The 24,243-nt window shown below is 46.3% G+C and overlaps 1 protein-coding gene across 2 annotated transcripts in view; it reads left to right on the top strand.

The window, feature by feature from the left end:
- SH3GL2 (SH3 domain containing GRB2 like 2, endophilin A1) overlaps positions 1–24,243 on the top strand; it is an 85,197-nt gene that overhangs the window by 35,552 nt on the left and 25,402 nt on the right. For both annotated transcript variants that reach the window (XM_006021331.2, XM_025201258.1), the window contains exon 3: positions 5,359–5,431. In XM_006021331.2, the coding sequence (XP_006021393.1) occupies positions 5,359–5,431 (73 nt within the window). The remainder of the gene's footprint in view (positions 1–5,358; positions 5,432–24,243) is intronic.

The raw sequence follows: 24,243 nt of genomic DNA, 5'->3' as shown, positions 1-24,243 counted from the left end.
GTAGGTCTTGTCTTACCAATCTCATCTTCTTTGACCAAGTCTCTCACCACCTGGACATGGCATACAAGGTAGACGTTATATACCTATACTTCCAAAGGGCTTTTGATCTAGTATCCCACAATATCCTTGTGGGAAAACTGGAAAATTGTGGGCTCAGCTGCTCGACAGGTCAGTGGGTGAGAAACTGGCTACAGGGTAGGATCAAGAGAGTGCTCATGAACGGATCTGTGTCATCCTGGTGTGAAGTGGCCAGTGGTGTCCCTCAGGGGTCTGTGCTTGGACTGGTGCTTTTCAACATCTTTATCAATGATTTGGATGGGGGAGTGAAAAGCTCACTGGCCAAGTTCACAGATGACACCAAGTTATGGGACAGTGTAGCCATGCTAGAAGATAGGTTGCTGGTATAGGCAGACCTGGACAGGCTAGAGAGTTGGGCAGACTGGATCCAGATGAAGTTTAACACTTCCAAGTGTAAGGTGCTCCATCTGGGGGCAAATAACCCTCAACATACATACAGACTTGGAGGTGACAGCCTGACTTGCACCATGGCCGAAAGGGACATAGGGGTAATGATTGACCATCACATGAACATGAGCTGTCAGTGCAATGCCGTGGTCAGAAGGGCAAACAACACACTTGGCATGCATCAACTGAGGCATCTCATGTAAAACTAAGGAAGTGATACTCCCATTGTACTTACCACTGGTGAGACCACAGTTGGAGTACTGCATCCAGTTCTGGGCACTGCACTTCAATAAGGATGTGGAAAAACTTGAGAGGGTCGAGAAAAGAGCCACTTGTACGATCAGGGACTTGCAAGGCAAGCCATACTAGGGAAGGCTGAGGGACCTGGGACTCTTTAGCTTAAAGAAGAGAAGGTTGAGAGGGGACTTGATAGTGGCTTACCGCTATATCACAGGAGTGCATCAGGAGCTTGGTGAACAACTGTTCACTAGGGCACCCCTGGGGAAGTCCAGGACCAATGGATATAAACTCCTGGAAGGCCACTTCAGGCTTAAAACCAAGAAAAACTCCTTCACAGTCAGGGTGTCTAGACTGTGGAATAAACTCCCTCCAGAGGTGGTGCAGTCATCTACCCTGGAGGTTTTCAAGAGGAGACTGGACAGTCACCTCACTGGGGTCACTTGATCCCTGTTGTCATCCTGGCTAGAGCAGATAGGCTTTTAAAGCTTTAAAGTTAGGGCTTTTATTTTCTCCCTCAGTGTGAAAGCCATTATTTGATACAATTATATTATGAGTACTAGATATAACTAATGCTATAGCTTGCTTACATTTTCAGGGTGCTTAGAAATCCCATTGAGGTCAGGACTATATTGTGCAAAATACTTTATGAATGTGACAGTAAGTAGTCCGTGCCTCAGAAAATACAATTTCTTGATTTTAAGAATGATGCAACAGTTTTGTATGCAATCAAGTGGAGGCTGGAAAGAAGGCAAGGTTTGGGGGGCAACACTAATACAAGCACATTGCTGTTAGGGTGACTGTATTTGGATCCTGGGGAGCACTGGATTTGCAGCTGAATAAAAGGCTATAACCTGTGGCCTAGCAAAGCTGCTAAACACAAGCCAGAATGGTATGTTAAAAGTAACATTGCAAGGCACTTAGGCAAGCATTTTCCTAACAATATAGTAGTGTTGTAAGATATATAGCTCATTGTGGAAGAAGAACAGGATGCAGACTACCGGCTATCATTAGGAGATAAGCAGAAGCAAGACCTTGGAGATGGTGAAGAAATCAGCAAGAAACTGCAAGTGACTGAAAGAAGCAGGGGTCAGGGTTTTAGGCATACACTCCTGAGTAGTGTTGTAAGATATATAGCTCATTGTGGAAGAAGAACAGGATGCAGACTACCGGCTATCATTAGGAGATAAGCAGAAGCAAGACCTTGGAGATGGTGAAGAAATCAGCAAGAAACTGCAAGTGACTGAAAGAAGCAGGGGTCAGGGTTTTAGGCATACACTCCTGGCAAAAAGACATGCAAATAAGTGAAATGCATAGGCAATTATATGCTAATGAAGTAAACAGAGGTGGAGCTTAAGATAGGAGGGAATATGGGTGGAACAAAGGAGGGACAAAGGTGGAGTAAATGTTAATGATCATAAACCAAGGTGTATAAATATGGAAAGAACTAATGTTCATGGCAGCTCCCTGGTTTGTTGGAACATTGCCTGAAGCTATCTCCATTTTGAATAAAGCTGTTGATGAGCAATGTGTGCAGGTGATACGTGATGACATCGATCCCTTGTCTCCCTAGTCATTGGGCATCACATGGAATCAAGGTCTAATGAATTCCTGTAAAATTCTAATATAATAAAAGCCTTAGTCTATCTGTCTGTCTGTAACGCTCCAGGCCAACTGTGCATATGCCACTGAGAGGGCGCATACCAATTGGCTGTAAGGACCTGGAGCATTACAGACAGAGGGGGCAAGGGAGTCAAACTGCTGCTTCTCCCACTACAGCCAGCAGAGAGGGGGAGGCAGTGGGAAGGGAGGGAGGAGAGGGAGAGGGGAGGCAAGAAGCGGGGCATTTTGTGTGCTGCCAGGTGTCATTGGCCATGAAAGCTCCCTTCCCTGCCGTCATTCCTGGGACCCAGTGGCAGCATGGGGTGGAGTGGGAGAGGGTTGGGGGGGGCAGCATGAGCCTGCAATGGGAGCAGTGAGGGGTGGGGGAGGCCCACGGGCCTGGACACAGGGGGTGGGGAGGCTCACGGAGCTGGAAGTGGGGCGGGGGCATAGGGGAGCATGGGGGGCATGCATGGGGCTAGAGGTGAAGCGGCAGCACATGGGGCACTGGGTGGTGGCACTCTGTCCCCTCCTGCCATTCATGATTTGCTAGTGTTAAAATATTTGTCCACAATTTGGAATTTGGGTTGGGAATTTTTTTGCTAATGAACACTAATAAGCTAATTCAGTAACAGTTGTATTGGTTTCTACCAAACTGTTCATAGGTGACACTGTTTTATAGGTACCCTTGAGTGGCTTTGTATATTTTATAGAGGTTATTCCACATCCGTGGTTCACAAAAAGAAAGAACATAGGTCCTTGTGAGACAAATGGACAGAAATGCATTATTTGAGGTTGGTATCATTGGCAGAGTAAAGGGGCAGTAGACCTTTGTTTCATAGATTTCATAGACATTAGGGCTGGAAGGGACTTCGGAAGATCATCGAGTCCAGCTCCCTGGCCCAGGGGCAGGAAGTCAGCAGGGATCATAGGATCCCAGAAAGATAAACATCCAGATGTCTTTTGAAGGTGTTCAGAGTAGGTGCTTGAACCACCTCTGGCGGCAGTCTTTTCCAAACCTTGGGGGCTTGGACAGTAAAGAAGTTATTCCTTATGTCCAGCCTGAAACGGTCATGAAGGAGTTTGTGACTGTTTGACCTTGTCATCCCTTGGGGCGCTCTGGTGAACAGATGTTCCCCCAGATCCTGGTAAGTACCCCTGATAAACTTATAGGTAGCCACCAGATCACCCCTGAGCCTGCACTTTTCCAGCCTGAAGAGTACCATGGCTCTCAGACTCTCATCATAAGGTCTGCTTTCCTGACCACTGATCATGTGCATGGATCTCCTCTGCACCCACTCAAGCTTCTCCACATGCTTTTTGAATTGTGCATCCCAAAACTGGACACAGTACTCCAGCCGTGGCCTCACCAAGTCTGAGTACAAAGGGAGAATGATGTCCTGGGATTTGCTTGAGAAGCACCTGTGGATGCAAGCAAGTATTTTGCTTGCTTTACTAGCTGCAGTATCACATTGAAGGCTCATGTTCATCTTGTGGTCAATCATGACCCCCAAGTCCCTTTTGTCCATAGTGCTAGCCAGCATAGCACCGCCGAGCCTATAAGGATGCTGTAGATTTTTCTCCCCAAGCTGGAGAACCTTGCATTTTTCGGTGTTAAACACCATCAGGTTCTCGTCTGCCCATTTCCTGAGCCTGTCAAGGTCAGCCTGGATCACCCTCCTATCCTCAGGTGTGGACACTTTACCCCAGAGTTTGGTGTTGTCAGCAAACTTGGGCAGTCCACTTCTGACACCAATGTCCACATCATTAATGAAGATCTTAAATAGTATAGGCCCAAGGACAGAGCCTTGGGGGACCCCACTGGTCACAGGGCACCACAACAATTGACTTCCATCAACCACCACCCTCTGGGTCCTACCACGGAGCCAGTTCCCCAGCTAGCAGATCGTGGTGAGGCCGAGGCTGCAGTTAGCCAATTTTACTAAGAGGTGATCAAGGGATATCAGATCAAAGGCTTTTTTGTAGGTATTTCTTTTTAGATACAGGAGGTCTGCTAGTTCCCTGAAGAGCCATGGGGGCTGCTGTGCCCTTTTGCTGCCTTTCCTCTGAAACAGAATAGACTTTGTTTGCGCATCCAGGATCACTCCTTTGAGGAGCAACCACTCATCCTGAACTCACCTCCCCTTTGGGTTGTGGCCCTTTAGGGCCTCCCTGACAAGCCTCCTGAGCTTGTCAAAGTCAGCTTTCCTGAAGTCAAGGACTTCTGTGTTGCTGACTGACTTGCCATCTTTACAGCAGATGGTGAAGGTGATCATCTTGTGGTCACTGTCACCCTGCTTCCCTTTGATTATTATGTCACTGATTAGATTATCCCCCCTTGCCAGAACCAGGTTGAGCAGCGCTTTTCCTCTCATCAGCCTGTCAATTTGTTGCATCAGATAGAGCTCATCCACACATGAGAGAAAGCTTTGTGACCGCTTGGATTTAGCCAAGCGCTCTTCCCACAAGATGTCTGGGTAGTTGAAGTCTCCCATGACAACCATGCAGCGGGAGCGTGCGGCCTCAGCCAATTCCCTGGCAAACTCCTGGTCAAGCTCTTGATCCTGGGTCAGAAGTCTGTAGTAGGCTACAACCATTGTGTCCCCTGTGCCGTGTTCCCCATGGATTTTAACCCAGAGGGTCTCTAGTCATCTCTAGACATCATATTAGTGCATGATGTCCTGGTGTGCCAGGATCACATGAATTATTTCTGCTGAAGAGACCAACTATAGGGCTATTGAATGGTCAAATGTGTGGAATCTACCTAGAGATGACAATTGCATGGATTACCTATGTTTCCTCTTGAAGAGTCATTGCTTTTCCTCTGAGTCACTAGTCTGTTCTCATTGATTTTGGGATATGGGATATTTTGGGGGGACAAAGCCTATCAACTTAAGGATGGCTTGTTTGTAAATAGAGCAGTTCAGCAGAATTGCTGGCAGAATTGCTTCCCATATCACCAGTCCTCAAAGGAACAGACATAAGAATCTGTTTGCTGCAAAATCTCACTTTTGTTTTTCTTTTTCTTCCTTCATTTTATATTGCTCTTTACAGAAAGTGGATGTCACCAGCAGGGCCGTCATGGAAATAATGGCCAAGACAATAGAGTATCTTCAGCCCAACCCAGGTAATGTAACTTGTTTCTGAGTCCCAGTGTACTTAAAACATGTTGACAGTTTCTTGGTTCTTCCAGTTTACAATATGCTTTGCCAAATAGGCTTTGCATTGTAATTTCTTAATCACTGTATATTCTAGTGGACTGTGAGCTGCAGCATATTTATGTATGTGTTATTCACATACAGGAGACTGATCTCACTTGATTTCACTGGTGTGATTTAAGATTAACATGAAATCAGTGGAGTTATATTGCAGGAAAACAGATCAAGATCAAAATCCGGACCTTTGTTTTTAGGCATTTTTTTGAGGATCAAGGAGGTGATGAAGAGTTCTGTGGTGCTAAAACCAGTTGTACCAAAAGTAGCATCAGATTATTCAGATTTGTCATTCTCACATAGCAGACAGCACTTAGGACAGTAAGCTTAACCAAGAGGGACCATGGTAGCAACATGAACATATATTTTAAATATATTTTAATGTGCAAGAGTCATGTAATGTATCAGCACTGTACATAAACTGTATACTATATCCCATTCTATGTGAAACAGATCAATAGTAAATATATAAGTGCTACAAGCATAGCTGGGTGATGGGTATAGCATACTGTCAGTCCTGTGCATGCCCCTACTGTGACATAAGGCCTGTTACAGAGAGTTGATTGCTTAGTAAGGATCCTGTCAAAGGCAGTCAAAGCTCTGAGATGCTGCTTTGCAGGGTGATTTTCAATTCTCACTTTAGCTTGTTTCCCACCCAATCATTTTTACCTGTTTTTTTTTTAATAAATATTCAGGAAATGTATATGAATAAATTCAGGAAATTAGTATTTCCTACAAAGATACAAAAGAGGGGGAGGCAGGTTTTAGAGAGGTTTCTTTTCCATCCCTTATCTTTTGTCCCTCCTGCTCTTCTACCATACAAATAGTCAGAAGGGGTCTCTGAGTGTCCTTTATGCTGTAACCCAGTGGGTGTGTGCATGCGTGTGGAATCTTTCAGTCTCATACCCTGACACAACCAGGAACCTGACAAGAATTTGTACCGTACCATAACATAGGATGAGCACTAAATGGCTAGAAGTTGAACCTAGGAGGGGCCTGACCCATTAGCAATTTCAGTTTTACTGTCACGGTAATTTTATGCTAGCAGCAAAGAGAGCTGCTAACACAGAACTCCTACTGCTATGCCCACAGCAGAATACATAATGTTCTCAAGCTCCCAAAAGTCTCAGTTTCTGCTTCAATCAGCACTGTTGGTTTCTACTTTACCCACCTCCAGGTTGCCTGCTGCTGAGGTGAGCTGAAGAGGTGAACTCTGGATGTAGCTACTTTTGAATAAAAGGGAATATCTACAGTTAGCAAAGTAGATGCCTCTATTCTACTCACATCTGAGTATTGATTAAAGCTGTACTGTGAGGAGAAATTTATTTTTACTTGATTTTTTTAGCTTGTCTGGCCTATGTTTCTGGGTGAGCCACTGCAGTCTAAGGAGCCTCTCTGGGTAGATATGAACCAGGGAAAATTGGAATCGCATGCTATGCATGTGAGGTGGGAAGGACCATTATTAGTAATAACTGTATAGTTATTGTTAATTTCAGTTTTAGCGAGGCCAGAAGCAAATAACTCCTTCCGCTGAAGTGAGTCTCAATATTTTTTAGTGTGCCAAGAGATTAAGACTGAGTAGAGAACCATATACCTGATCCTGAGTCTCTGGATGTACACAACAGATTGTTAATGTAGTATTTAAAATACAGCTAGGGAACATAGCACTGAAATAAGAGGAAACATGCAGATGTGTAAGAAACCTATCAGAAGATATGCAGGAAATACATGTTATATAAAGAGCTGCTTGGACAGGGATGATCCTGCCTCTGGTGGGGTGTTGAACTTGATGATCTCTGAAGGCCCTTCCAGCCTTACTTCTCTATGATTCTATATTATAGGCAGAGTGTGGGGAATGGTTTCTCATCAGAGATGATGGAGTTAAGTCCCATAATGTACTGGAAAAGCAAAATAATTTTGCTTCTCAGACCTGCAGATACCAGCATGAGGTACATGTGCTTGCTTGCTTGCTTTCTCCTTCTTGTCCCCCTCTCCCCACCCCTCCTTTTCAGCACCCTCTACTCTATGACAAACAGACCGCTCTGCTGGTAATGCAGCTGGAATTGATGCAGCAAGAAGATGCTGATAGGAGGAGGAGGATAAAGGTCTCCGTCTCTGGCCTGTAGATGGGATAAATTATGTCTCCTTGCATCTCTCTCTTCTTAGTGTGGCGGGCTTGCTACTTCAGCCCGGCTCAAATGGGCTCAGAGAATCTTCGTTTTGATTGGTGGAATGTGTCCACCAATCAGGTAAGGGCTGGGGAGGCAGCACCACCCCTTGCACGGAGTGGGGGGAAAGAGCCTCCTGGACCTGATTATAGATGCAGATAAAAGGAGCTGTGTGCCCAGCATGATGGGGAGAAGACATGTCAAAGGAACAGAAAAGAAAGAAGAAGGGGCAGAAAAGAGCTGGGAGACCTGCCCAGTGGGCATTGCCAGTTGCCCTGAAGAGCCCTGAAGACTCACTGGCTTGAGCCTCATTTGGTGTGCAGACCCTGGGATCTGCTCAAGGCGGCAGGGTCTGCAACCCTGGCAAGTGGCCAGGGTGTGAGTACAGGCAATGCGGCACAAAGTCCAGGAGGAGCCCAAGCCCCAGTGCTGCACAAGGCTGCCTGGGACTCCAATCCCTAGCACAAGGCAAAGTGCCCACTACACGCAGCTCTAAGCCAGCAGCAGCAGAGCCAGGCAGCAGAGAAGCCCGGCAGGGAGAAGAGCTCAACCTGGAGGATGGGAGGCAGCTCTCCAGGACTGGGGAGTAGTAAGTTACCCTGGAGAGAGGGTCCCCACAGGGGAGGGACCGTCAGGGTTGTGAAGGGGCACCATGTGGGCTGCTCTTGGGTGATAGGGGTGCTTAGGAGACTTTGGGGTCTCCCTCTTCTTTTCTTTCCCTTGACCCTCTTTCCTGTAGTGATAACTTGGGAGTGGGACCCCTGCCCTGGAGGACACCCAGGTAGTCTAAGGATTGCTTGTTATATTTGTAGACTGTCTTATATTTTATGTGAATAAGTTGAAGTAATAGTTTGTATATTAATAGAGTTACAAGGTTGCCCAATCAATATTCTTTGTTCTGGGTTGTTTTAATGTTCACCTGTATTTTTTAATAATAATTGGGTGTCTATATATAGTTTCATAGTTTCATAGTTTCAGGGTCGGAAGGGACCTAATAGATCTTCTAGCCCGACCCCCCGCCAGGGCGGGAGAACAACCCAAAAACACAAACAAAACCACTCACCCTAAAAACAAAAACGGGACTCAAATGAGTCCAGCCAGGTAAGTATCCAGCCTCTTCTTAAAGATCCCCAGGGTAGGGGCCAGCACCACCTCCCTTGGAAGTTGGTTCCAGCTCCTAGCCGCCCTGACTGTGAAGTAGTTTTTTCGGATGTCCAATCTGTACCTCCTCTCCATCAACTTGTGCCCATTATTCCTTGTTATGCCAGCAGGGGCTAGGGGAAACAGCGTCTCCCCCAAACCCTTCTGGTTCCCCCTAGTGAGTTTATAGACGGTCACCAGGTCCCCCCTCAGCCTTCTCTTGTGGAGGCTGAATAGGTTCAAGTCCCGCAGTCTCTCACTGTAGGGTCTGCCCTGTTGTCCCCGGATCATGCGGGTGGCCCTCCTCTGGACCCTCTCCATGTTGTCCACATCCCTCCTGAAATGGGGCGCACAGAACTGGACACAATACTCCAGCTGCGGCCTGACCAGCGTCGCATAGAGGGGGAGGATCACCTCCCTGGCTCTACTCGAGATGCACCTGTGGATGCACGACAAGGTCCGGTTAGCCCTGCCAACCATGACCTCGCATTGTCGGCCCATGTTCATCTTGGAGTCAATAATGACACCAAGATCCCTTTCCGCCTCCGTGCTCTCAAGTAGGGAGCTCCCCATCTTATAAGTGTGCTGCTGGTTCCTACTACCCAAGTGCAGCACCCTGCACTTGTCCGTATTGAAACGCATCCTGTTCCTGTCTGCCCACCCCTGTAACCTATCCAGATCCTTCTGCAATCTCTCTCTCCCTGCTAGCGTGCTCACCTCCCCCCAAATTTTGGTGTCATCAGCGAATTTAAACAGGTTGCTCTCCACCCCAACATCAAGATCGCTGATGAAGACATTGAACAGCGCAGGGCCCAGGACCGAGCCCTGAGGGACTCCACTACCCACCTCCCCCCAAGTCGAATATGATCCATCCACCACCACCCTCTGAGTGCGACCCTTCAGCCAATCTGCAATCCATCTGACCGTGTAGGCATCTATGCCACAGTCGCCTAGTTTACTAATTAGGATGGGGTGAGAGACGGTGTCAAAGGCCTTGCTGAAGTCCAGAAAGACTACATCCACCGCGACACCTGCATCCATGGCCTTTGTGACCTGATCATAAAAGGCAATCAGGTTGGTCTGACATGATCTCCCCCTAATAAATCCATGCTGATTGCCCCTGAGCATCATCTCGGATGCCGGCCCATCACAAATGTGCTCCTTGATGATCTTCTCAAAGAGCTTCCCCAGGATTGAGGTAAGACTGACGGGCCTATAATTGCCCGGGTCCTCCCTTTTCCCTTTTTTGAAGATGGGGACCACATTAGCTACCTTCCAATCGTCTGGCACCTGGCCCAAGCACCACGATCGCTCGTAGAGCCGTGCCAGGGGCCCTGCAATAACCCCAGCCAGCTCCCTCAGCACCCTGGGGTGGAGAGCATCCGGACCCGCTGACTTGAACGCGTCCAGCCCCTCCAGAAGCTCTCTAACCCGGTCCTCCCCAACCTGAGGTCTGAAGGCGATCCCCTCGCGTCCGGCTTCTATCACAGCAGGGAAGTCCCGGTCCCTGCACAAGAAAACGGAGGTGAAGAATTGGTTAAAGAGGTCCGCTTTATCCTCTGACGCAACCACCAGATTGCCCCGCATATCCTGCAGGGGCCCCACATTACCCGGCGCCTTCTTCATCCTCCCAATATATTTGAAAAAGGACTTTTTGTTATCCTTAATCCTGGACGCTAATCCGAGCTCTATCTCCGCCTTGGCCTTCCTAACAGCCCGCCTGCAGGCCCGAGCAGAGGAGGTATACTCCTCTTTGGAGATTACACCCCCCTTCCACCGGGCGTACGCCACCCTTTTGGCAAGCAGGCATTCCCGGACACCCTTGGTGAGCCAGGGGGGCTTTTGGACACTCCTGCCCGCCTTGCTTCTTGTCGGGATGGACACCCCTTGGGCCCCGAGTATCGTTTCCTTAAGGAACGACCACTCCTCTTGGACGCTGAGTTCCTCTGCCCTCAAGGACCCCAGTTCCTCTCCCACTAATCTCCTCATCTCACTGAAGTTGGCCCTCCTGAAGTCTAGGGCCACCACCTTGCTGCGGGCCCTTGACACTCTTACAATATATATATTGTATAGGGTTTATTGTTTTGTAAGTTTGTACATATTTATGTATATATATCTATATCCTTACCCTTTTATGGTTTTGTTGTAATAATAAATTTGTATGTACTTAAGTAATTGAATGACTGGGCCTGATTCTATAGGGGATGGAGATGGCCACTGGCCTGCTGTGTCCCTCCACAGCACACTGCTCTGACAATAATTCCCTCTACTGGAGAGGGGCGTACAAACCTGTGTACACCTGGGCAACATTTATACCTTTGATCAATTATGTTCTTAGGGAGAAAAAGGAGGGTCAGGACTGGCCAGCCTTGTTTATAGAAAACTAGAGACACAAGGGGCTGCAGCACCTCTTTCTACCCTGTAGGTAAGGTGTTGTAGAGAGAAGACTATTACGAAGCTGTTATTTGAAGCTCAGGCAGCTGCCCTTCCTCTCTGTAGTCATCACTGATCCTGGCAGGGAATGGGGGAAGGTTGTTGAGGCTTGTGGGTAATTGGTTTTGAGATAGCCAAGCTTATTAGGCTCTTGGGTCATGGAGCTGAATCTTTGAAATATAAATCAATTGTTGGCTTTCAGGAAGCTTGGGGACCATGAAGCTTGGATGCCTAAGTTTATGCAGGAGCGTGTATATTCCTCATGCCAGACCAACACTACCCTGATTATCTAGAATGTTATTTCACTGCAGCACGAGAGAAATTGGAAAGGCAGTAACCTAGACTTAACTATCCACTTAGCAGGCCATATTTGAAAACTATAAAGAGAAAAGCAACTGACAAAGCTCATGCCTCTCTGAACAAGTTAGTCTGTAAGTTGCCACACTGTGCCCTGCTTTCTGCCTATCTTCAGTCTAATATGACTAACTACCTTTCTCCGTTAAGGGAATACAAAGCTATCCTTGGGGGCAGCTTTCACAATGTACTTGCAAGCTGCAGTAGGGTATTTGTGGATGGGGCAGTCATGAATGAAGCCCTAGCTTAAACAACTCAAAAGCAGGCTCAAAAGATTAAGGACCTGATTTTTCCTTTTGCTTACCCACACAGATAAATTACATTTCTACTGCAATGAATGAAATTGTGCTGATTTAAAACTAGTGTAAGGAAAGGAGTATAAGTGAAAGGAAAATTACGCTGTATTTTCAGTGTAACATTCAGTTAATGATGTATAATTGTGTGCAAATACAGCAACTAGGAAGGCTGAAGCACTGACTGCCTTCTAACACCTGGAAAAGGACATGAATTAATGTGACATATTTTCCCTCCAATTTGATGAATCAAAGAATGTAACAGACACAGCTCAGTTGGTGATATTTGTGTGTAAGACCACAGCAGAAAGGAAGATTATTTGATGACACTGACACTAATGACAAAAACAAGAGAGAATGTTGTTTGAGCTCAAGGAGTATTAAACAGAAGGTAATGATAATTAAAGTGGTTTCTGTATCCACAGATGGAGCACTGTTTATTACTGGGTCCAAAGCTTCATTGCTCATCAGCATCAACAAGTTCTCTGAAGAAAAAGCAATAGGCTTGACAAATGACATAGGCACAGTCAAGCCAGAGGCATACAGCATTACAGTTCAGATTTATACTCTGGTTTCTCTTCAGATCACATAAATCTTTCTGTCATGAACTTGGCTGCTTTGCATCTCTTTGTTGATTCTGAGCAGCCTTAGAATCCAACTTAAATAATAAGATTGTAGAAAAGGAGGGCTAGATGGGACCTCACATGGTCATTGAGCCTAGCCCCCTGCTCAAGGCAGGATCATCCCTGACTAAACCATCCCAACCAAGTCTGTCTAACCTGCTTTTGAAAAATTCTAAGGATGGAGATTCCATAGTTTCTCTAGCTACCCTGTTCCAATGCTTGACCACCCTAAGGATCAGAAATGAGCATATAAGATTACTTCGCATCACAGGTAAGGCTCCTACAATTGGAGCCACCAAAACTGGCCTTGGCTTTGTTTGGTCAGCGTGCCCAACAAAACCAGGAGCACCAAGTGAAGTCTTGGAGCAAACTGTACATAAGCGACTAAACTTGAGAAACTCGTTTAGATGGGAGGTATGGGCACCATTGCAACAGTGTGGAAGTAGGAGCAGTGCCCTATGGTCACTTGAATGATACCACAAAAAGTGGGATGAAACTGATTCTCATCTCAAGTGCTTCATAAGCAACCCAACACCCTATCCATCTGGGTATGAGCTCTACCACAACTTATAGATTAAACTGAACATGATTAATTCTGGAGCTGGATACTTCAATGCCACACTCTATTAGATTGGCTTAAAGGACAGTCCGATATGTGAGTCGAGTGTGGTGATGCACTACAGAGGGCTGACCACCTCCTCACGTGAGCAGCACACTTGCGCACCCAGGGTGAGGACCTGGAAAGCATCAACCATAAAGCAGTTGTGTGGCTTCACGATGTTAATGATGGGTAGCGGGGAAAATAAAGTATACAAGAGAAGGAGAAGAAGAAGAAGAAGAAAAGTTGTGATTAAAAGAAATACCTTTTATTTTTCAGAATTGTGTGTTTCCCCACATTTTTGCCCACAATTGTTCTTGTGGCCTTTTGATGAAAAGCCTCCCCCCCGCCCCAATCATTTCCACTGACCAAGAACTGAAGGAGTTTTTAAAAAATATATGCTGAAACATATTCTTCTTTGTTTTGCTTTTATTAATTTATTATTATTGTTATTATTGTTATTGTTATTATTTGGTTATTTTTATTTTATTATTTTTATAAATGTAAATATCCTTAAGGACCTGTGATTCATTTTCTTCAAAAGACTATAATTTGTTTGGGGAGAGGGGACCAGGTGGAATGAAACACAGAATCCTTGATGAATGTGATGCAGCCTGAGGAGAACTGATCCTGACTGCCAAAGTGATGAAACCGAGTAAAGCCAGAGTTTGACATAGTTTGATATTTTTAATTTAGTTTAAAATCTTTTACCTGGCATCAGTATATTCTTGGAACTGGGGATTTGGAAATAGGATGAGGTTTCCAAGAAGCTGATTTTCCTGGCTTTTCCTTACTCCCTACAAGAAGCTAACAAACTGATGTTGGAGGGAAAAGATGCATATGTTATTTGTGTATTACTGACACAAGAGAAGTTGGGTTCAAGGATAGCACAACTGAAAAATAAGGCATTACAGATCTTTCCAACCATGAAAATAAACCTGGGGGCAGTTGAGAGGAAATAAGAATGAACATGACAGGGGCTCAGAGGCATTCTATGCAGATGTTCATGTGGATGACTTAGAGAGAAAAAGAAAGACGTAAGAAAAGAGAAAAGAAATGCAGTATGAATGTAATAGAAAATATAAAGACTGAGAAACTGAATCCACCGGTGACATATGTTTGAAAATCTTCCACTGCAGCTTCATTGTTATTGTTTTAATTTATTATTTTATTTTAGCATTGTGATTTGACTGCCAAAGTGAATAAACCAACTTCACAGAAAGCTGGTTTATGCATGCTGGGAAATTACATTGTGCTAAAAATGTATGTGAATGAGCACAGTTTTAGCACTTCATGCAGAGCTGGACCCTTGTATATAGTGTTGTGCCAGGTTTTCATTAACTCTTGTGTCCACCACAAAGAGCTGACTGGATGCTAAAGCATAGAATCATAGAACATTAGGGTTGGAAGGGACCTCAGGAGGTCATCTAGTCCAACCCCCTGCTCAAAGCAGGACCGTTCCCAACTAGATCACCCCAGACAAGGCTTTGCCAGGTCTTAAAAAGCTTCAAGGATAGAGATTCCACCACCTCTCTGGGTAACCTGCTTCTGTCTTTTACTACCCTCCCAGGGCACTTGTACACGTTATGGTGGGACCATGTACATGTGACAAAAATGATGAGAAATCATCATTTGTCTAATATAATGGTGTCACCATGTACATGTGCCCAATTTTCTTTCATGTAAAAATTTGAGTGTGGCATCTTAGACTACCTCCAATATATATTAGCTTGATTGGGGCAAATTGTCCCATTGTGGATAAGAAAATCATGGACGTGTACATGTCTGGTGACCAGAGAAGGTGGTGGGGACTGTGGAATTCCAGGTAGGCTTGTGGAAGCTCAGGCTTGATGGGATTCCAGCATCTTGTGCACCATCCCCACCTCCCCCAGCCACCAGCACACACAGCCAGAATAGTCTAGTTCCATCCTCTTTGGAACCACCCAGGCTGTTGAAGGCTGTTACTAAATCCCCTCTCAGTCTTCTCTTCTGTAGGCTAAATAAGCTTAGTTCCCTCAGCCTCTTTTGAGAAGTCATGTTCCACATCACATCACATTACTAATCATTTTTGTTGCCCTCCACTGAATTATCTCCAATTTGTCCACATCCTTTCCATAGTTGGGGGGCCCAGAACTAGGCACAATACTCCAGATGTGTCCCCACCAATGCTAAGTAGAGAGAAATAATCACTTCCCTCAATCTTCAGGAAACACTCCTACTAATGCAGCCCAGTATGCCATTAGCCTTCTTCACAACAAGGGCACACATATTTGGCTTATTGTTCACTGCAGCCCCCAGGTCCTTTTCTGCAGAGTTTGTGCTTAGCCAGTCAATCCCCAGCCTCTACCGGTGCATGGGATTATTCTCTCCTAAGTGCGGGACTTTGCACTTAACTTTATTGAACTTCACGAAATTTCTTTTGGTTCAATCTTCTAATTTCTCTAGATCTCTCTGAATCCTCGCCCTACCCTCCAACATATCTACTACTTTACCCACCTTGGCATCATTCACAAACTTGCTGAGGGTGCATTCCATGCTATCTTCCAGTTGGTGAAGTTACTGGACTGACCCCCTCAGATAGTCCATTGATACCAGTGGCTAACTAAACATCAAGCCATTGATTACTACCTTTTGAGCCCAATGATCCAGCCCGTTTTCTGCCCACCTTACAGTCCATTCATTCAATCTGTACTTCCTTAGCTTGCTTGCATGGTTCTATAAATCCAAGCACTACATGTATTTGGCATAACTGTGGCTGTTGGTCAGAATGGGCTCTGCTCTTCTAAGCACAATTAGGATAAAATAGTTTTCTATATTCTCAGCCTAAGTAAATAGTGCAGGTGTTAGGAGAAGGTGGAAGAAATCCTTACTCCTGTAGGCTATTGTAACAAAGAACGCTAACCCTTATTATGGGTACAAGCAGTCCTCGGACTTACGACACAATTGGTTCCTGAAAACCATGTCTTTAGTCAAAACGTTGTAACTTGGAACCAATTTTGTCATAAGAAACAACGTTATAAATGGGGCATTTGTTCCTGAACCAAGGCCCAATACCCTATTTTCACTAAAAATACCCCAGAATTTTGTACTCAATCAATTACAGATGACTAATATAGCTACATTAGTGTATTTATATTGTAAATAGCAATCATATTGATTTGGAAGTACTTTGAGGTGACTTTGGTGGACTTTTTGAAAGGCTCTTGGTTGGACTTTTTGAAGGGTTCTTGGCTGGAGTCTTCTCAGGAGTCTTAGCTGCAGGTTCTTCTGGAGTCTTGTCTGCTTTCTTAAAGAAGTGTCCAAGGAAGTTTGGACAGATGTTCTCCAGTGAGATGAGCGACACAGCAAACTTGTTCACTAGCGTGGCATCACATCAGATCAAGTGTTGTAAAGTCGAAACTGACTTCATAAAGTTGAAACAGAGTGTCAATTTATAAACATTCTAAGTGCAAAACATTGTAACTCAAAACATTGTAAGTCGTGGACTGCCTGTATAAACCAGGCCCCAGAATCAGAGCAGTGCATTATTGCCCATACTCTCATAGGGAAAAGAGCTTCCTGCAAAGGACTGCTTTCCCAGGGACTACAAAGTGAATCAGGTTATAGGCTGTATCTGCGGCAAAGCTAAGGAAAAAGGTCCCTTTGTTGCTGAGTTATGTTCCTTTTGAAGTCTTCATGTTTATTTCTTACCTTCTGGGCAAGAGAGTCCATGAGCCATGGGGTGGCTAATTTGGGGAAAATACGAGGCTACGGAGGGTGCCAAGCATGAAGGCATGGAGTACATTTCTGGATTTGAGGGCTCTCAGGCCTGGGTGTATGTGGGAGCAGGTCTGAGGGTTCCCAGCAGTGTGCCAGGACTTTCTGAATGTGGGCTTCCAGCCCCCACAACATGCACCAGCTGGAGAGGAGGTAGCAAGATACCTTGAGTAGGCTAAGGAGGGAGGTTATTGAAAGGCTAGGTAGATAGGCTCAGACCTGTTGCATGTTGCATTTTTTCATCAGCCTACTCCTTCACATCACTAGTTTGGCTTGTTAAAGCCCTGGAACTGCTCATGGGCTTATTATAACTCCTAGAACTGCTGGACCAGATTGCTTGTGGGTATGGGAAGGCTGTGGAACTAATCTGTAGGCCAGGAGAGTCAAGACTGATTTAGGCCTCATAAGGCTTCAAGACAGTGATTGACTAAAGTGAATCTGGGAGGCCAGCAGGCAGTTGTTGGCAGGATCACTAATTCAAGGCACTGATTGGGCCAGACAAAAATGGGTAGACCTGTGATAAGCAGGGGAGAGATCCACACTGGGTATCACTCCAGAAACTAAGGGCTGCTTCCTAAATGTATAATAATACCAACAAAGACATGGCAAGAGAGTGTAATGGAAGTAATCAATGGGGAAGCCAGAACACCTAGTAGGTCTCAGCTGGGTGCTAGAGTTTGCAACACTTTGCCAAGAAACTGAGGCCTATTACAGCTACAAACCAGTAACGGACTGATCTTTTGGCTGGAATATGTCTGATAAGCATCAGCTACTTATTTATGCCCACTCACTTAGATCAGCTGACTATGCCAACCCTTTCCCAAACCTCACATATGTACTGAAGTTCAGGGAGCCCCCCTGTCCCTCCTCCATGTGTGCTCAGAGATGCACAGAACACTCCAAGGGCTCTCTACATCGTTCTGCCAGCTCATGGATCCGCACCTGCACTGCTGTATTCAGCACTCTCCATGTTTTTTACAAGGGCCATAAATAAAATGGGCAGGACTGAAAGATCACCCTCTTTGTCTAATTAAGGTCCAAAATTCTATCTTTATGGGAAAAATAAATGAGTTGGATTCATGTTTGTTCTGTATAGCTTTCCTACTAGGTAGTTCTCATTGTTGCACATAGTTATTCAGGGTGGGGTTTGTCAGTTGCTTTATATATTATAACTTCTTGTGGTTGGCTTTCAGTCTCTTTGCTAGCACAGTCTACTGGAACATAATGCTGCCTTTTTTTACTGAATTGTTACTTGCTGGTACTCTTGCTCTTTGCCCTTATGTTGAATTTATTTATTTTAAATTGATTGAAACAAAGATAAAACTCATGAGTGTGTGACCTGGCCATTCCCTTACTTTGAAAGACTGATAACACACTATGATTCTCTTCCCAACAATGTAAAAGGGAGTGTAAATGGGAGAAAAATCAAGCATTTGTACTTGGTCTGGCCAGTTAGAAAGAATACATGCTCATCACTGGTAGGATGAAGCAATTCAACACAAACAGCTAAGAGCTGGATTTTATTCAGGTTCATCAGTGGTCTAATTGTTTACATAAAAGTTAATGGCAGTCAAAATAGAGACTGCTGCACTTGGCAGAAGGAGATAAAACAGGGCCCATCTTTTCCCAAGGCTCAATGAGCATGTATACACATGCTCAGGAGGAATGCGGGGGCGCTTTAATTAGCACAGCTACTAAAGCCACACTAATTAAAAGCTCCCAGAGCTTTAGTTGAACAAACCTTAGTTTAAAGCGCCCTGCCACCATTTTTTGGCGTGGGGATGCTGATACATGTGGCGCTGGAGGCTACTGGAGTGCATTACTTTCCATGCTCCAGCAGACTCAATCTTAATCAAGTCAGCTCCGACGTACTGGAATTACAGTGCATCAGAGCAGGCTCCCGGCACGTGTAGGGGACCCCAATGGCACTAACTTCCATGGGAGCAATTAGGCCCCATCTGAGTATTTTAAATATCCCTCTGCACTGCAAAATGATTCAAGCTACGAAGCCTCTTACTAATACATTTTTCATGATTTCTGTCTTCTGTTATTCACTTTTGACCTCTTCTCCTCCCCTCCTTTCATCTCCATCTCTCATTCTTTTCTCTGCTCTGGATTTCCTCTTTCTAGTTTGTACAGCATGTGCCCTTTCTTTTTTTAGTTATGTTTCATGTGTTTTTTCCTTGTCTTGTGTCTTTTCCTTCCTTCTAAAATCACTTCCCTTGTTTCCTATTTAAGTACAATTTACTATATTCTTTTTTGTCTTTTTTCATAGACATTAGTGGCTGGAAGGGACCTCATGAGATCATCAGGTCCAGCCCCCCCACCATAGGCAGGAAGTCAGCTAGGATCAAGGGACCCCAGCAAGAAATATATCCACCTGTTTTTTGAAAGAGTCCAGAGTAGGTGCTTGCACCACCTCTGGGGGAAGTTTGTTCCAGACCCTGGACTCATGCACCGTAAAGAGCTTTTTTTATTTATGTCTAGACTAAATCGGCCTTCTTGGAGTTTATGGCCAGTAGACCTTGTCATTCCTTGGGGAGCTCTGGTGAACAGCTGTTCTCCCAGGTCCTGATGCACCCCTCTTATGTAATCGTAGGCTGCCACCAAGTCCCCCGCAAGCCTTCTCTTCTCCAGACTGAAGAGTCCCAAGTCCCTCAACCTCTCCTCATACAGCCTGCCTTCCAGGCCTTGGATCATATATGTGGCTCTCCTCTGGATTCTCTCAAGCTTCTCCACATCTTTCCTGAATTGGCGGGCGCAATACTGGATGCAGTACTCCAGCTGCGATCTCACCAGGGCCAAGTAAAGCGGGAGGATGACTTTCCTGGTTTTGCTTGAGATGCATCGGTGGATGCATGCCAGAGTTTGGTTAGCTTTGCCAGACACAGCATCACATTGGTGGCTTATATTCATCTCTTGGTCAGTCAAGGCTCTCAAGTCCCTTTGGTCATGGTCCTAGCGAGCGTAGTACTTCTGAGCCTGTAAGTATGTTGGGGGTTCTTCCTACCGAGGTGCAGCACTTCTCTGCATTGAAGGCCATCAGGTTTCGGTCAGCCCACCTTGACAGTGTGTCCGAGTCGGCCTGTATCCCTAGCCTGTCCTGCAGTGTAACTGGCCTCCCCCATAATTTGGTATCATCTGGAAACTTGGCCAGTTCACATCTGACTCCCGAATCCAGATCATTGATGAAGATATTAAAGAGTACCGACCCAAATACCAAGCCCTGAGGGATTCCACTGGTCACCATGCACCATGCTGATTTACTCCCGTCAACTAGTACTCTTTGGGTCCAATCCCGTAGCCAGTTGCCCAGCCATTGGACCATATGATGATCAAGGCCACAGTTCCCCAGCTTAACCATGAGGACATCATGGGGAACTAGGTCAAAGGCTTTCTTGAAATCCAGATATATGACATCCACGTTATCTCCCTTGTCCAGGGCACATGTTACCTGGTCATAGAAGGAAATGAGATTGGTCAGGCAAGACCCGCCAGTCACAAAGCCATGTTGGCTGGCATTTAGAAGCTTGCCTTCTGTTAGTCTGGTGTTGATGGATCCATTGACAAGTTTCTCCAGGATTTTTCCAAGGATGGATGTCAGACTGATTGGTCTGTAGTTCCCTGGGTCATCCCTCCTCCCTTTTTTGTAGATCAGGACCATGTTGGCTCTTTTCCAGATATCCAGGACCTCACCCGAGCACCACAAATTTTCAAGTCTCTCTGCCAATGATGTCTGTGAGCTCTTTCAAGACTCTCAGGTGCATTCCATCTGGGCCCGCAGACTTGTGAATGTCCAGTTTCTCAAGGTGTTCCCTCACCTAATCCACATTGATTTTGGGCCTGTCACCTGCTTCTGGATTGGTTTGTGCCATTCCTAACAATATGATCCCCTTGGGAAGGTGAAAAACTGATGCAAAAAATTCAATTAGGGGATTGGCCCTTTCCTGGGCCTTGGATGTCAGTTGCCCTGTTGGATCTCGCAGGGGCCCAATGCTATCTTTGTTCTTTTTCTGACTTCCCACATATCTGAAGAAGGTCTTTTTGTTGTCCTTGATTCCCATAGCTAGCCTGGGTTTGGTTTGTGCCTTGGCTTTTCTCGACCACTCTCTACAGGTGTTGGCGAGTGCACAGTAAATCCTCTTTGGTAATGCTTCCTGTTTTCCAGCTGGTGTAGGCTACTCTTTTGAGCTTAATGAGGTCCAACAGTTCCTTATTCAGCCTTGGGGGCCTCCTTGCTCGTTGACTGCATTTCTTGTGAGATAGTATGGCTTTGCTTCAAGGATTATGTTTCTGAGATGACCATTCCTCATGTACTCCCTTTTCTGGGGGAATATGGCCTCTGATTGCCTGACTGACCAAGTCTCTCAGTTTGTAAAAGTCAGCCTTCCCAAAGTTAAGGACTTCTGTTTTACTGAGGGGTTTGCCTGCTCTTTGATGAACTAAGAAGGTGATCAAGTCATGGTCACTGCCACCAAGCTTCTCCTCCATCCACAGATCACTCACCAGGTCCTCCCCTTTGGCCAGGACCAGATCAAGCAATGCCTCTCTCCTACTCAACCCATAGACCTCCTGGGTTAAGTAGAGGTCATTAATGCACATGAAAAAGCTATGTGACCTGTCAGATTTGGCCGTGCACTTATCCCAAGAGATGTTAGGGAAGTTGAAGTCCCCCATGATGATCATGCATTAGGAGTACACGGCCTTGACCAATTCCCTAATGAATTTCCGATCAAGTTCTTCCTCTTGGTGGAGAGGTCTATAGTAAACTCCTACAAGTATGTCACCCTCCTTATGTTCTTATATGTTGCCCCAGAGGTTCTCAAGATGCCCTTCCTGGTTTGGATCTCAATCTGCAGGGAGGTGAACTGATCTTTGATGTAGAGAGCAACACTCCCACCCCTCTTCCTTACATGGTCTCTCCTGTACAAGGTGTAACCCTCTACTGCCACTGACCAATAATAGGCAGAGTTCCACCAGGTCTCCATAATCCATACAAGGTCATAGCCATTTTCACGTAGGAGAAGGGTCAGTTCCTCATGCTTATTTCCCAAACTCCTGGCATTTGTGTACAGGCAGTTAAGTCTGCCATGAGAAGCCAATGCTTCCCTGAGGGGTGAAGCGAGACCTTTCCTTGGGTTGTCACCAGAGCAGGTTCCCTTGGGCTGCCCAAGTTATTGGTAGTATGGCTGAAATGACCTGGGCTAGAACTACAACTGTTAGTAGACTACTCATCCCTCAGCGGTCTCAGTTTAAAGCCCTTTCAAGAAGGTCAGCCATTCTGGCTGAGAAAAGCTTCTTCCCTTTCCAGGTGAGGTGGAGGCCAACCCTTCCTAACAGTCTGCTCTCTCTGAAGTGTGGACCATCATCAAGGAAGCCAAACCCCGCGCAATGGCAGCATTGCCAGAATCTTCTATTCACCTCACCAATACACCTATCCCTCCGGAGCCCATATCCTGTGACAGGGAGGATTGAAGAAAAAACTATCTGTGTCCCCAGACCCTTGAGCCCAGCTCCCAGAACCCTGAAGTCACACATGAACTGGCCTGGACTTCTCCATGCCATACCATTGGTGCCCACATGGTTGAGTAGCATGGGATGGGATGGTGGTTGGAGGGCCAGATGAGTTTGGGGATTCTCTCTGTCACATCCCAGACATGAGCTCCAGGCAGGCAACAGACCTCATGGGCTAGGGGATCAGGGCAACAGATGTCAGTCAGTCCTCCTACAAAGGGAGTCACCCACCATGATAACTCTGCATCTTCTTCTAGGTGCAGGTGCTGGTGGCCCTGTGTCCTTGCATGCTGGAGCCAGTGGAATGGCTGGCTCCATTGATGCAAGAGGTGCAAAGTGGTTGTGCAACTCCAGGGGAGTGGTAACCTTGGTGCTGTGGCTCTTTGGACCAGAGACAGCCGTTGTCCAGGCAACCTCAGGCTGGACTTCATGGCAGTTCCTTGTTTCCACCATTCTGTCATGAGCCATCGGGTGGAGAGCCTGAAAGTAAGAGTCCAGCTCCTGCTCCATGTCTCTAATAGAGTGCAGTCACTGGACTGTTGCCTGGGGTTCCCTAATTTGGCACTCCAGGGACTCCACCATTGAGCACACCCCACAAGGAGAGGTATGAATGCTCCCTAACACAGCTGCCTGGAGCCAGCGGCTCTGTCTGAGTGGAGGCTGGGGCCATGGGCCCTGCCTGGGCAAGAGCAGGGACCACAGGGTCTGTTTGGGTATAGGCCGGAACCATGGGCTCCGTTTGGGTGGAGACCCTGGTGGTGTCACAGCAGGGGAGACCAGGTGCAGTGGGGGAGCCTCAGGGTGTTACGTGTCCCACCCACCATGGTCCTTGTAGTAGTCTGGCTACTACTGTGCAGATGCTTGGCTATGGCTCAGTGCCTGGAGCCTTATGCTCTCCTGCTTGCCCTCCTATGCAAACTGCCATGCTAACTCGCACGCTGGCCCATGCTAACTCACACGCTGGACAGACAAGCGTGCCTGTTTGCACGTCCTGTTCACGTGGCTCCCTGGGGGGCTGAGCAAAGTAGGAACCGGGGTGGGGCGAGACCCTTCTCAGCTCCTCTCAGCTGTCTCCCCACAGCCATGCTAGCCCCCTCCCACCACAGGCTCTCCTTAGCTTTGGCTGTGCTGGGGGTCAGATGGGAGTCCTCCGTGGTTACTGGGGGCTGCTGGGGGGCTTCAGGGTGTGGGAGCATGACAGGCTTTCACCCGTGTGTCTCTTGCCACTATTGGGGCCTACCAGAGTCTTTTTCTTCACTTTTCATTTCCTGTGGTATCCACACCCTTACTTTCTTTGTGTTCCAATATGTTCTTATCTTTTATCTTCTTGTTTTATTTTTTTCATGCTTCTCCAATTTTCTGAACCCTCATTCCTCTTTTCTTATTCACAATTCTCCATAGTTCTCTTCTCCTCAACCATCTTACCAGGGCGCCTGACTACCAAGCGTAGACTCTGAGATGGTGCAGAGATACTTGGAGGAACTGGATGCGTTTAAGTCAGCAGGCCCAGATGAGCTCCATCTGAGGGTACTGAAGGCACTGGCTGACATCATTGCACAGCCACTGGTGGGAATATTTGAACAGTCATGGCGCACGGGCCAGGTCCTGGAGGACTGGAAAAGGGCCAATGTGGTCCTCATTTTCAAGAAGGGGAGGAAGGAGGACCCAGGCAACTATAGGCCAGTCAGTCTCACCTCCATCCTTGGCAAAATCTTTGAAAAAATTATCAAGGCTCACATTTGCGAGAGCCCGGCAGGACAAATTATGCTGAGGGGAAACCAGCACGGGTTCGTAGCAGGTAGATCATGCCTGACTAATCTAGTCTCTTTTTATGACCAGGTTACAAAA

Source organism: Alligator sinensis, unplaced genomic scaffold, assembly GCF_000455745.1.
Source record: "Alligator sinensis unplaced genomic scaffold, ASM45574v1 scaffold917_1, whole genome shotgun sequence".
Taxonomy (NCBI): domain Eukaryota; kingdom Metazoa; phylum Chordata; order Crocodylia; family Alligatoridae; genus Alligator; species Alligator sinensis.
Note: the sequence above shows the minus strand (reverse complement) of the source record. Positions and strands in the feature narration are given on the sequence as shown.